Below are 10645 nucleotides of genomic sequence, written 5' to 3' on the forward strand. Positions count from 1 at the left end.
ATCAAAGGGCAAATCCGTCCGCGAAAAAGGCGTGCCCGGGATCTGCGAGGGGCACCTGTCTCAGACAACCATCGAACAGAGAAACAACGCTGTACCATTGATTGCAGAAGCGGGCCCCACGCCTCGCAGAGAACAATGGCATCTCGCTTTCTGAAGTTTCCTGGTTGGTGTTCTTTCGACAGACCAGTGACGTCAATCGTGCGAAGTAGGAGAAAGATTCGATGACGAATGTACCCTTAGAACGGAAGCATAATCCTCGGACGATAGCAGTTGAGGTGAGGCTATTTTGGTAATTGAGCGACCGGTTCGATCTCTCCCAAACGTGGCGTCGTCGTCCGAAATCTTTTGGACAGCGATATGTATGGTTTTTGTTTCCCTTCTTTCCCTTCTTTCCGTGGCGGAATAACAAACCCCTAATAGCTCTAAGAATCGAGACAAAGGAACCCTAATAACCCCTTATTGTAGATCCCACGGAGGGAGCTCGATTCCCTCCCCGCCATTAATGGGTAGTCGTGTACAGACCGGAAGGCTCCGTCCGGATGCCCCCACCCCTCCGTTGCCACGCATCACTGGATGACGCCTAGTGATTCGAGTTCGCTCGGCGCTGGCCGATGGTAGGACTCGAAACCTAAGGAAAATGGCAGATGGAGGAGCCCTTTCCGCTTGTTCCGGAGCTGCTGTTAGTTGCGGGCAAGCTCGGAAGGTCTCGTGTTCGAGCTGAACCGGAGCTTGGTGGATGAGCTTGGAGAATTTCTCGGCTGATAGTTTGGTTTTCTGATGCTGGGTTGGCGCCCAAGAATCGAGAACAAAAACAAAGGTTGCAGCTTGACTTCGAATCGGTGAAAAAGGAGTGTCTCTTCTGATCGATGTAGAGAATGCCAAAGGAGGAGGCTTGGTACTGTTTAAGCTCCCGAATCTTCCCCGTCCGCTGACTTGGGGAAGAGACCTAAGGCGAGGGGGGGAAGGAAGAAGGGGGACGAAGGCGACCAGAGATCGATAAAGAAATCGGTGGGCCAAACGGATGAGATTTAGGGAATATAATACCGAGGTAATCCAGAAAGTAAAGCTTTATTTTAATTGCTGCATATCTCGTGAAAATCCAGGAATTCGATTCAGTTGTTGCTTCGAGAAAGGGGCTTGTCTCGAATCATCGCCTCCGTTGCATTGCAGTCCACCAAAGAGTTCTCTTCCTGCTCTGCTTCGCTGTTAACCTCGCCGGGTATTCTTTGTTTATTGATGTCACAACTGATGAGCTGCCTCTGTTTTGTCCTTAATCCCCAACCAATTCCTTTAAAGATTGGAAGAGGTAGGTGCATTCTTTTCTTGGTTCTGTTAGGTTGTTTTCCCATCTCTTCTCTTCATCTCCCCTTTTTGGTTTCTGTGAGCTACTCTTCCCTCCAATGATGTTTGTAGTTGGAGGAATTAGAGCATGGTGAAGAAGTCGCTGGGCTGCCTTATTTTCACTCTCCATCAAAAAGGAAAGAAAAGGGTATAAAAAGCTGTGGTTTCTACCTCTTCGTACGAACTGGCGGCAGAAAAAGAAGAAGAAAGGGGGAGGCGAGGCTGGGTGTTGGTTCCTGGTGGTATGGGTCTGAAGACGGGGGCGGGTGGTGAAAAGAGGTGGTGGTGGAACCGAAATGTGATCATGGTGCTCTGGGTGATGCTTTCGGTAGGCTTTTGCATAGGTTTGCATTGCCATATGAGGACAGAAAGCATGAGGAAGGCAGAGGAGACATTGACGAGCATGTGTGAGGAGAGGGCAAGAATGCTGCAGGAGCAGTTTGCTGTAAGTGTCAACCACGTGCATGCTCTAGCGATCCTTGTGTCGACCTTTCACTACCAGAAAAGCCCACCCGCCCTTGATCAGGTCAGAGTAATTGCACTATGTCTTGGTATACGGTTTATCGATCTCATGGTTGATACTGTAGTCTGTTGTTATTGCTGATATTTCTTGGATTGGTTGGGTAAGGTGCCAAGGAATATATTTATTATGTTAGTGATGATTAGTATCTCAACCATCAGATATCTTATATTAGTTTTTCTTCGTTTTTTGTTCTTGAAAATTAGTAAACATTTTCTTTTTATTTTTTTGTGACTTAAAGCTTCTATCATCCATTTTTAAGTTGTTTTCCCCGTTGTTGCTCAGATACAGATGTTTACAAATTGCACTATTTGATTTTATTGATATGGTTCTTTAATTTTTGTCAATCTTATTTCAGGTTCTTGGTGTTCCTATCTTTTATTTTCTTGAGCATGTTCTCTTCTTTTGTATCTTTTCCTTCATTACTTTATCTTTTACATTAAACAATCTGTTTTGTATCATTTCAAATCGTGCTATAGGGTTTCGGATTGTGTGCTGATTAGAATTTGCTTTCAGGAGACTTTTGCAGATTACACAGCAAGTACAGCTTTTGAGAGGCCATTGTTGAATGGTGTGGCTTATGCACAACGGGTTGTCCATGCTGAAAGACAACTGTTTGAGAATCAGCAGGGCTGGATGATCAAGACTATGAAACGGGATCCATCTCCTGTACAAGATGAGTATGCCCCTGTGATTTACTCTCAGGAGACTGTCTCCTACATTGAAGCCCTTGATATGATGTCCGGAGAGGTTGTGCACTGCAATCAAATCTGTCTAGTTTCTTGTTTAATTTCTTCACTATTGTTCCTTGCAGCGATGAATATTTTTCTGCTAACTGTAGGAAGATCGTGAAAATATCTTAAGGGCTAGAGCAACCGGAAAAGCTGTTCTTACAAGGCCCTTCAGACTTTTGGAGTCTAACCATCTGGGTGTGGTTCTAACATTTCCTGTATATTTGTTAGATCTTCCTGATGATGCTACAGCTGAAGAGCGTGTGAGAGCAACTGCAGGGTGAGATAACCTACTTCTGTCTATATCACTTCAGGGTTGTTAATTGCTCATTTGTAGATGATCATCACTAAACTAGATTATGAACACATGTGACTGGATCATTCAAACCTGGACAATTTGTTGGTAAGTTTGTTAAATGAGAATATGATATACTGGCATAGACGATTTTGAGTTGGGCTGTATGACAATATGTATCTCTGCTGGAAGAGCCTTACCATCTTTCATGGTTTTTGATTTTGTCTGTGCAAACTATTGTTTGAATTTCATAGCGACACAGTAAGGTACATGTTCACTGATACTGTAATTATTTACCATACTCAAAACTATTATTGTACTTTGTCACACTCTTGAGGTTAACTTCATAGGAAATGCAGTTCACCAGTATATATAGAAGTTATTATAACTGTGGGTTGATGACCTCCTAAAATTTTTCAGTCATTTAATTGGCCAAACTTCGAAACCAATGCTAGCAGTGAATAATTGCAGCAGGCTATATATATATATATATATATACCCTCCAAGTACATATATCATGAATGTATGTCATGTCCATATTTGTTTTGGTGGAATTTACATAATGCAGTAACGCCTAAACTCGGTATGAAGAGCTAGAAAGCTAACATGTTAATACATTAGTGACCTTGTGGATGGTGTAATTTTTGCTACAATTTCTATTTAAGAATACCCATAAATTATATATGCATACTAGGTTATCAAAGAGATATGGGCTTCTAGTTGTAAGCCTTTTAAAAAGAATTTACTGAGAGCCTCTTATGGTTTTGGCTTCCCTAACATTCTAATAAGAGGAAAGAACTGACAAACCAAAATTCATAGTTTGCTTTTTGCTGGTTTCTTTATTATATATTTTCTATATTGGGATATTCTTTATCTCTTTGATCATCTTTCTTTATCAAGTTTGATAACCTTTGGAGAACAGGTACCTTGGAGGAGCTTTTGATGTTGAGTCTCTCGTGGAAAATCTATTACGCCAGCTTGCTGGCAATCAGGAAATCATGGTCAATGTATATGATGTCACAAATGCATCTGAACCATTAATAATGTATGGAACCAATCCTCCTGATGATCACATGTTACTTTCACATGTCAGTATGCTTGACTTTGGAGATCCATTCAGGAAACACCAAATGAAGTGCAGGTAATGCTGTCTTCATGTTTAGTGGTGGATCACCATCTTGAGATATTCTAATTTTAGATCTTACTTAGGTAAGACTAATATCTTGAGGTTCCCTTGGCAGATACCGTGAGAAGCCTCCAGTTTCACTATCATCAATTACTACGCCATCTGGTATTTTTGTGATCTGTATGCTGGTAGGTTACATAGGTTATGCTGCTTGGAGTCACTATGATAATGTTAAAGAAGATTTTCGTAAAATGGAAGAGCTAAAGAAGCAAGCAGAAGCTGCAGATGTTGCTAAATCTCAGGTTATATTTTTTACATTCTTTGTGAATTTCAAGGTCTACATTTAGTTTATCTAAACAACAGTTGTTGTTCCCACAGTTTCTTGCTACTGTCTCTCATGAAATCAGAACACCTATGAATGGAGTCCTTGGTATTCTCTAGTCCCCGTTAAATTGTTAAAAGCTTAGAGTAAAGCCTTCACAATGTGAAAGCTGATCACTGCTTTTTTCATTTGTAGGAATGCTCGATATGCTTTTGGACACAAACCTGAATTTAACTCAGAAGGATTATGCACAAACTGCTCAAGTCTGTGGAAGGGCACTGATATCGTTGATTAATGAAGTACTTGACCGAGCAAAAATTGAAGCTGGCAAGTTAGAGATAGAGTCGGTTCCATTTGACCTGCGATCAATCCTAGATGATGTGATATCATTGTTTTCTGCAAAATCAAGAGAAAAAGGAATTGAGGTGAATAATAACCTCTTTTCTCATTGCAAAATATTGGACATATATTCTGTTTGATTATTGCTGTAATATGTGTGGCATCTTAATGGAATTTTGGTATGGATCTGAGCATTTGAATATATGTTAATCTCTTTTCTGCTTTATTCTGCTCAAAACATGCTACTGCAACATGATTCATTTTAAGTGGATTCTGCATTCTATATTTTGACCTTCCCAATATTTGTTATGTTGTATTGGCAAGTGCAGCTAGCTGTTTATGTTTCTGAGAGAGTTCCTAGTATTCTCATGGGTGATCCTGGGAGATTTCGGCAAATTATTACAAATCTTGTTGGGAACTCAGTCAAAGTGAGTACACTCTTTTTCTTGAGACACAAATTGTATTCTTTTCTCTGTTGTAGAATTTTCAGATGGTTGTACCAAGATGAATATTGTACTTATTGGACACTATAAAGTTCAGCATAATCATACAGTATGTTGAAGTCCTTAGACTGAGCTACAAATTAGTTTACGTTAATTGAAGTGTCCTTGATCTTCCATCTTTGATCTGTCACAGTTTACAGAGAGAGGTCATGTTTTTGTCCAAGTTCATTTGGTTGAGCATGTGAATATGGCGATGAATGCAACAGCCGAAACAGGTTTAAATGGACATGTCAATGAAGTGAACAAGAAATCAGCCACTACTGTGTTCAATACATTAAGCGGTCTAGAAGTTGCTGATTCTAGAAATTCATGTGAAAGTTTTAAGTTGTTGCTCTCTCATGGGGCATCTCTATCCTGCACATTTGGAGGTGGGTCAGTTCCTGAAAGTATTGCTGATAAAGTAACTCTAATGGTTAGTGTTGAAGATACAGGGATAGGCATCCCGGTTCATGCCCAAGATCGAGTTTTCACACCTTTTATGCAGGCTGACAGCTCAACTTCCAGGAATTATGGTGGAACCGGTATTGGCTTGAGCATCAGCAAATGTCTGGTTGAACTTATGGGTGGGAAAATAAACTTCATTAGTCAGCCTCATGTTGGAAGCACATTTATGTTCACTGCAGTCCTCCAGAAATGTGGAAAAAGTGCTGGTGTTGATACAAAGAGATCTCTTTCTGAAGTTCTGCCTACCTGTTTTAGAGGAATGAGAGTAACTCTAGTTGACAGGAGAGCAGTCAGAGCTGCCGTAACAAAATACCATCTACAAAGGTTGGGCATAATCATTGAAGATGTTAGTACTGGCAATGAAGTTCTATGTGCACTATCTGGACAAAATGATTGTTTAAACTCTAGGTGAGCCTTGTGTATGCCTATCTTTGTTTCTTATTGTGACAATTTTTGATAATTGGTATTCTTGAAGTTCTCAAACATTTTATGAAATGCTCTACGTGGAAATGGTTTTTGTGTTGCATCTAAATTGGACTTTAAAAAAGAAATTTGGTTAGAATTGTGTCCTGACAATGGTGATATACAAAACTATTAACTTGCATAGAGCCTTTCTGTTTTCTGGTATAAACACAAAAGTTCTTGTGTATCATGTATGCCCAACAGTTTGAGGGGCATGCATTTATTTATATATATGTTGCTTGTTTTCGTTGAAAATTTTGAAATTTTAAAATTTAAATTATGAAAAAAATAACATATTATTTTATCATATCTTATTATGTTATTGTTTTTTCTGTATTTTACAACCATCAGATCCAGTTATTGATTAGCAGTAGCAAGTTGGCTTTTGGCAATGTGAATCAACATATAATATATATATTTGGTACTTTCATATTAAGATTCTGATGTTGATGAGATTAATAAGAATTTAAGTGTTGTTTCTATGCTTCCATTGATTTGTTTTCACCATTATTTATGCTATTGGAGTCTCACTATTATTTTTTGCTATTACTGCAGTCAACCTGGGAAACAACCATCCATATTGTTAATTGAGAAAGATTCATGGGATCCAAAGGTGGACGTTCATATTCAGAATCAACTCTTGGAATACAAAGAAGCTGGTCGCATACAAGTTGTGCCGAAAGTTGTTCTTCTATTGACCATTGAATCTGATAAAACAAGGGCTGGATCTCATGTTGATGCTATAATTGTGAAGCCTCTGCGGGCAAGCACCATAGCAACATGCTTTCAACAGATGCTGGGGATGGGAAAATGTCAAAATAAAGATACACTTAATGGTTCAACTTCCCTCCGTGGCTTGTTGGATGGGAAGAACATATTGGTGGTTGATGATAATAAGGTGAATCTTAGGGTTGCTGCTGCTGCACTGAAAAAGTATGGCGCAAAGGTTGTGTGTGTTGAAAGTGGCAAAAGTGCTCTTTCCTTGCTCCAACACCCACATAAGTTTGATGCTTGCTTCATGGATGTGCAGATGCCAGAGATGGATGGGTATGTATATTAGGCATAATTCAATTGATAAATTTGCATTGTTGCAAAAGTTTCTATTCTATTGATGAAATTGCATAGTTACATGTCTTTTAGTTTTCTTGTGCTTAATGTCATATTTTGTTGTGCAAAAATTCTATTTATGAAATTACATCGATCATAATTATCTTTAACCAGGTTATGACTCAAGTAGGAGGGGTCAGGTTTGAGGCGCCTGGAGCATGCTTTGGGTTCTGCACGTGCTCTTACCCCAGCCCAAGCCTGACCAGCTGTCCTCGAAACTTCACCCTCAGTGCTTGTCTTATGTACTAAGGATGAGTTTGCCTCTGTCATTGACCTAGAAAGCTTCGGATCCTGTCAGGAGCATCTTTTGTTGTCATTGGGGTTGGGAGAAGTCCAGTGGTGGCTAGGTCTTGGTTGAGAAGCATCCAATGATAGACTCAGCAATGCTAGTATCGGTGACCGGCTCACTACTGTAAGAATGGATAGCTAAGGCAAAATTCTAGATCTGGATCGGTTAGAGTTTGGACATTTGTTAGACTGTTGACCAAGACCCAACTTAACTTGGTCTGGTGGTGGGGTACTAGGTTCTCTTACCAAAGGTGGAAGGTTCAAAACCTCATCCAATATATTTTACACCTTAAACATTGGTCTGGTGGTGGTATACCAGGCTCTCTTACCAAAGATTGAGAGTTCAAGACCTCATTCGATATATTTTACACCTTAAACATTGGTCTGATGGTGGTGTACCAGACTATCTTACCAGAAGTTGAGGGTTCAAAACCTCAACTAATATTATTTACACTTTAAACATTGGTCTAGTGGTAGTGTACCAGATCCTCTTACCAAGGGTTGAGGATTTGAAACCTCATTGGATATATTTTTAAAGGTGTTAGCTAGTTTAGTTGGTAATGACCTTGATGGTTTATCGCAAGGTTCTTAGCTCAAATCTTGCCTTCACCACTTACCCTTTGCCAAAAAAAAAAAAGGACCCAACTTAACCTACTTCTCAAACACCATAGCTTGTCTAAAACTGAATTTAATTATTTTTGGACAAATTCAATCCAACCTCTCCACCACCCATTCTTGATAAGACTACTATGATCATAAGCCAAAAAGATTCATACGTGATATCTGAGGTTCCCCTCAATCCTTTGTCATCTTCTTAAGTGTGGAATTTTATGCATTACACTCTTTTACATGTGAAAGAAAAGGAAATAAACAGATTCCTATATGATATCTGAGGTTCCCCTCAATCCTTTGCCTTCTTCACAGGTGTGGAATTTTATGCATTAGTCTCTTTTACAAGTGAAAGAAAAGGATATAAAAATGCTCTAGTGTGGTTTAAGAAGTTATAATTGACTGACCGATACATTACAAACTGTAGAACCTTTTGTTACCAATCTATATAGAATTTTACTGAGCACCTTCGCTTACCATTGCACTGCACAATCAGCAACCTTTACTCATCAGCAATTAGGTCACTTCTCTTTGTAATTAATTCGCATGAGTTGAACGGTTAAAGGTTTTAGTGGAAGTATAAAATTAGGAACACATAAGAGAGTGTGTGTATATTTAAGCTTTGGATTTGCTAGATAACATGCATCCATCTGTTATCACTCAAGAAAGATGGGAAATTCATTGTACAATTGTATGTTCTTAAATGTCAGATTTGAGGCAACACGCCAGATACGCCTAATGGAGAACAAGGCAAATGAAGAAGCTCCTCTGGAAGAAGGTTCGGTGAAGGCTAAATGGCGCTTACCTATCTTGGCGATGACTGCTGATGTTATCCAAGCAACACACGAGGAGTGTGTGAAATGCGGAATGGACGGGTATGTCTCCAAGCCTTTCGAGGAAGCTCAGCTATATCAAGCAGTTGCCAGATTTGTGGTTTCCCAACCCATTCCAGACTCTTGACAGCATCCACATCGGCACATGTTCTGCATCCGAAGAGCGCAATTCTCCACCCTAGCATGTGAGGTAGTTCTTGTCCAAAGTGCTTTGCATCTTGGAAATTGGCAGGATCAAGGCAACTTGATTTTGAGATTTAATCTCCCTCGAGGGTAATTCATCTTGGCAGTTTCACAGAGCCACTGGATCAAGCTGTTGTAGATTTGAAACTAGCAGCAGATATCAGAGGTTTAATACACTGAGCAGCAAGGTATAGTATAGATGTTGTGTGGCAATGTAAAATCTGAGACCATACCATTTCAGTGGTGTAAATTGCGATGTTCATGCTGATTTTTTGTTGGGAGCTCTAATGAGCATAATTTTGCTCTTCAAGCTCTGACAAGTACATTAAATGAATCATTCAATGACAGATGAGTTTCATATATCAGTGGTGAAGATCCAATTTTGGCTTAATCTATCCTCTCCAGTTTCTCTGTTTTTTCTTATTTCTTGTTGGACGATCCTTCTATGGATGTTCCATATTCTCAGTTTTTTAGCTCTCAGAAAATTGGAATCATTTTGTACTGTGTAATTCTTTGCAACAAAAAACCTTGTAATGTGTTTGAGAATGAGCTATGCTTAGAGTTCAATCCAGTTTTTTGTGTTTCCTTTCATTGTGTATTAATGGTTTTTATTAGAATTATGTGTTGTACCATGAATTAATTTGGTATCGTATGTTGTATGTCTGGTGTATTTTTCAAGTTAACAATTTATAAATGTCTCTACAGAAAGTTATGAAGTGGATAAAGATGTTTTACCAAAGAGGAGATTATTAGTTTGATCCTAAGTAGAAATCAAATTGTTTGGATAATTTAGTTGTTTGAAGGAAAAGGAATTCAAGTATCACAATGTTTTTGGTCCTTAAAATTAGTATTTGATTGTTTTATAAATAATTTATTTATTTTAATTTTTTTTATGAAGGAAGATATAAAAAATATATTTTTTTGGAGAAATGCAATCACAATAACAAAATCATAGTTTTTGGATAAATATAGAGGAAAAATATTTATAGTGGTTTTAAGATATTAATGGAGCAAAAATATCTCAGGTGTTGAAATAATATCTTTTTTATGTTTTATTATTCTCACATTCTAAACTATTTAAAAAATTTCTCGGGAGAATTTATCTAATCCTAGCTTGCTTAATATTCTTTTAAACCCAACCTATTAACTTCATTTTTCATCTCAATCCTAACTTAACGTTGGAGAGATCAAGTCGGGCATCCACAGTCCTAGATTAAATCGAACTCACAAAGATATCACCAATAATTACACCACCATCTTATGATCTTTATCTTTCATTTTCTTTGCAAATTGATAGGGAATATAAATCAACTAACCACCATTCGTCATGCCAACGCCATGTCAGGCCAACACCCTCTTATCCATAACGATAGAAGCCCAAAAGATAGCTTAGATTAATTATCGAGTTGTCGGGCTACCTTTCTTACATAATATTTATAGGAATATTCTTGAAATATTATAAGGCAATTTGGGTTGGTTACAAACCGACTTCCTATGGAATATTTATAAGAATATTCTTGAAATACCAAAAGATAATTCATT

At 38.5% G+C, this 10645-nt stretch overlaps 1 protein-coding gene across 1 annotated transcript; it reads left to right on the plus strand.

The window, feature by feature from the left end:
• Positions 1-424: 424 nt before the first annotated feature.
• Positions 425-9463, plus strand: LOC135617031 (probable histidine kinase 4). Its single transcript, XM_065116897.1, has 13 exons — positions 425-1048; positions 1171-1306; positions 1414-1867; positions 2378-2611; positions 2703-2872; positions 3810-4028; positions 4129-4315; positions 4392-4443; positions 4531-4760; positions 5004-5102; positions 5311-6029; positions 6639-7130; positions 8798-9463. Exons 3-13 carry the CDS (start codon positions 1586-1588, stop codon positions 9045-9047), a joined length of 2934 nt encoding a protein of 977 aa, XP_064972969.1. The 5' UTR covers positions 425-1048; positions 1171-1306; positions 1414-1585; the 3' UTR covers positions 9048-9463.
• Positions 9464-10645: the final 1182 nt, after the last annotated feature.

Source organism: Musa acuminata, chromosome BXJ2-7 (assembly GCF_036884655.1).
Source record: "Musa acuminata AAA Group cultivar baxijiao chromosome BXJ2-7, Cavendish_Baxijiao_AAA, whole genome shotgun sequence".
Classification (NCBI taxonomy): domain Eukaryota; kingdom Viridiplantae; phylum Streptophyta; class Magnoliopsida; order Zingiberales; family Musaceae; genus Musa; species Musa acuminata.

Coding starts and splice junctions, on each gene's coding strand:
- LOC135617031 (XM_065116897.1), top strand. CDS start 1,586: ATGGGTCTGAAGACGGGGGCGGGTGGTGAAAAGAGGTGGTGGTGGAAC. Junction 4,029..4,128: donor AAACACCAAATGAAGTGCAG/GTAATGCTGTCT, acceptor TTCCCTTGGCAG/ATACCGTGAGAAGCCTCCAG. Junction 6,030..6,638: donor AATGATTGTTTAAACTCTAG/GTGAGCCTTGTG, acceptor CTATTACTGCAG/TCAACCTGGGAAACAACCAT.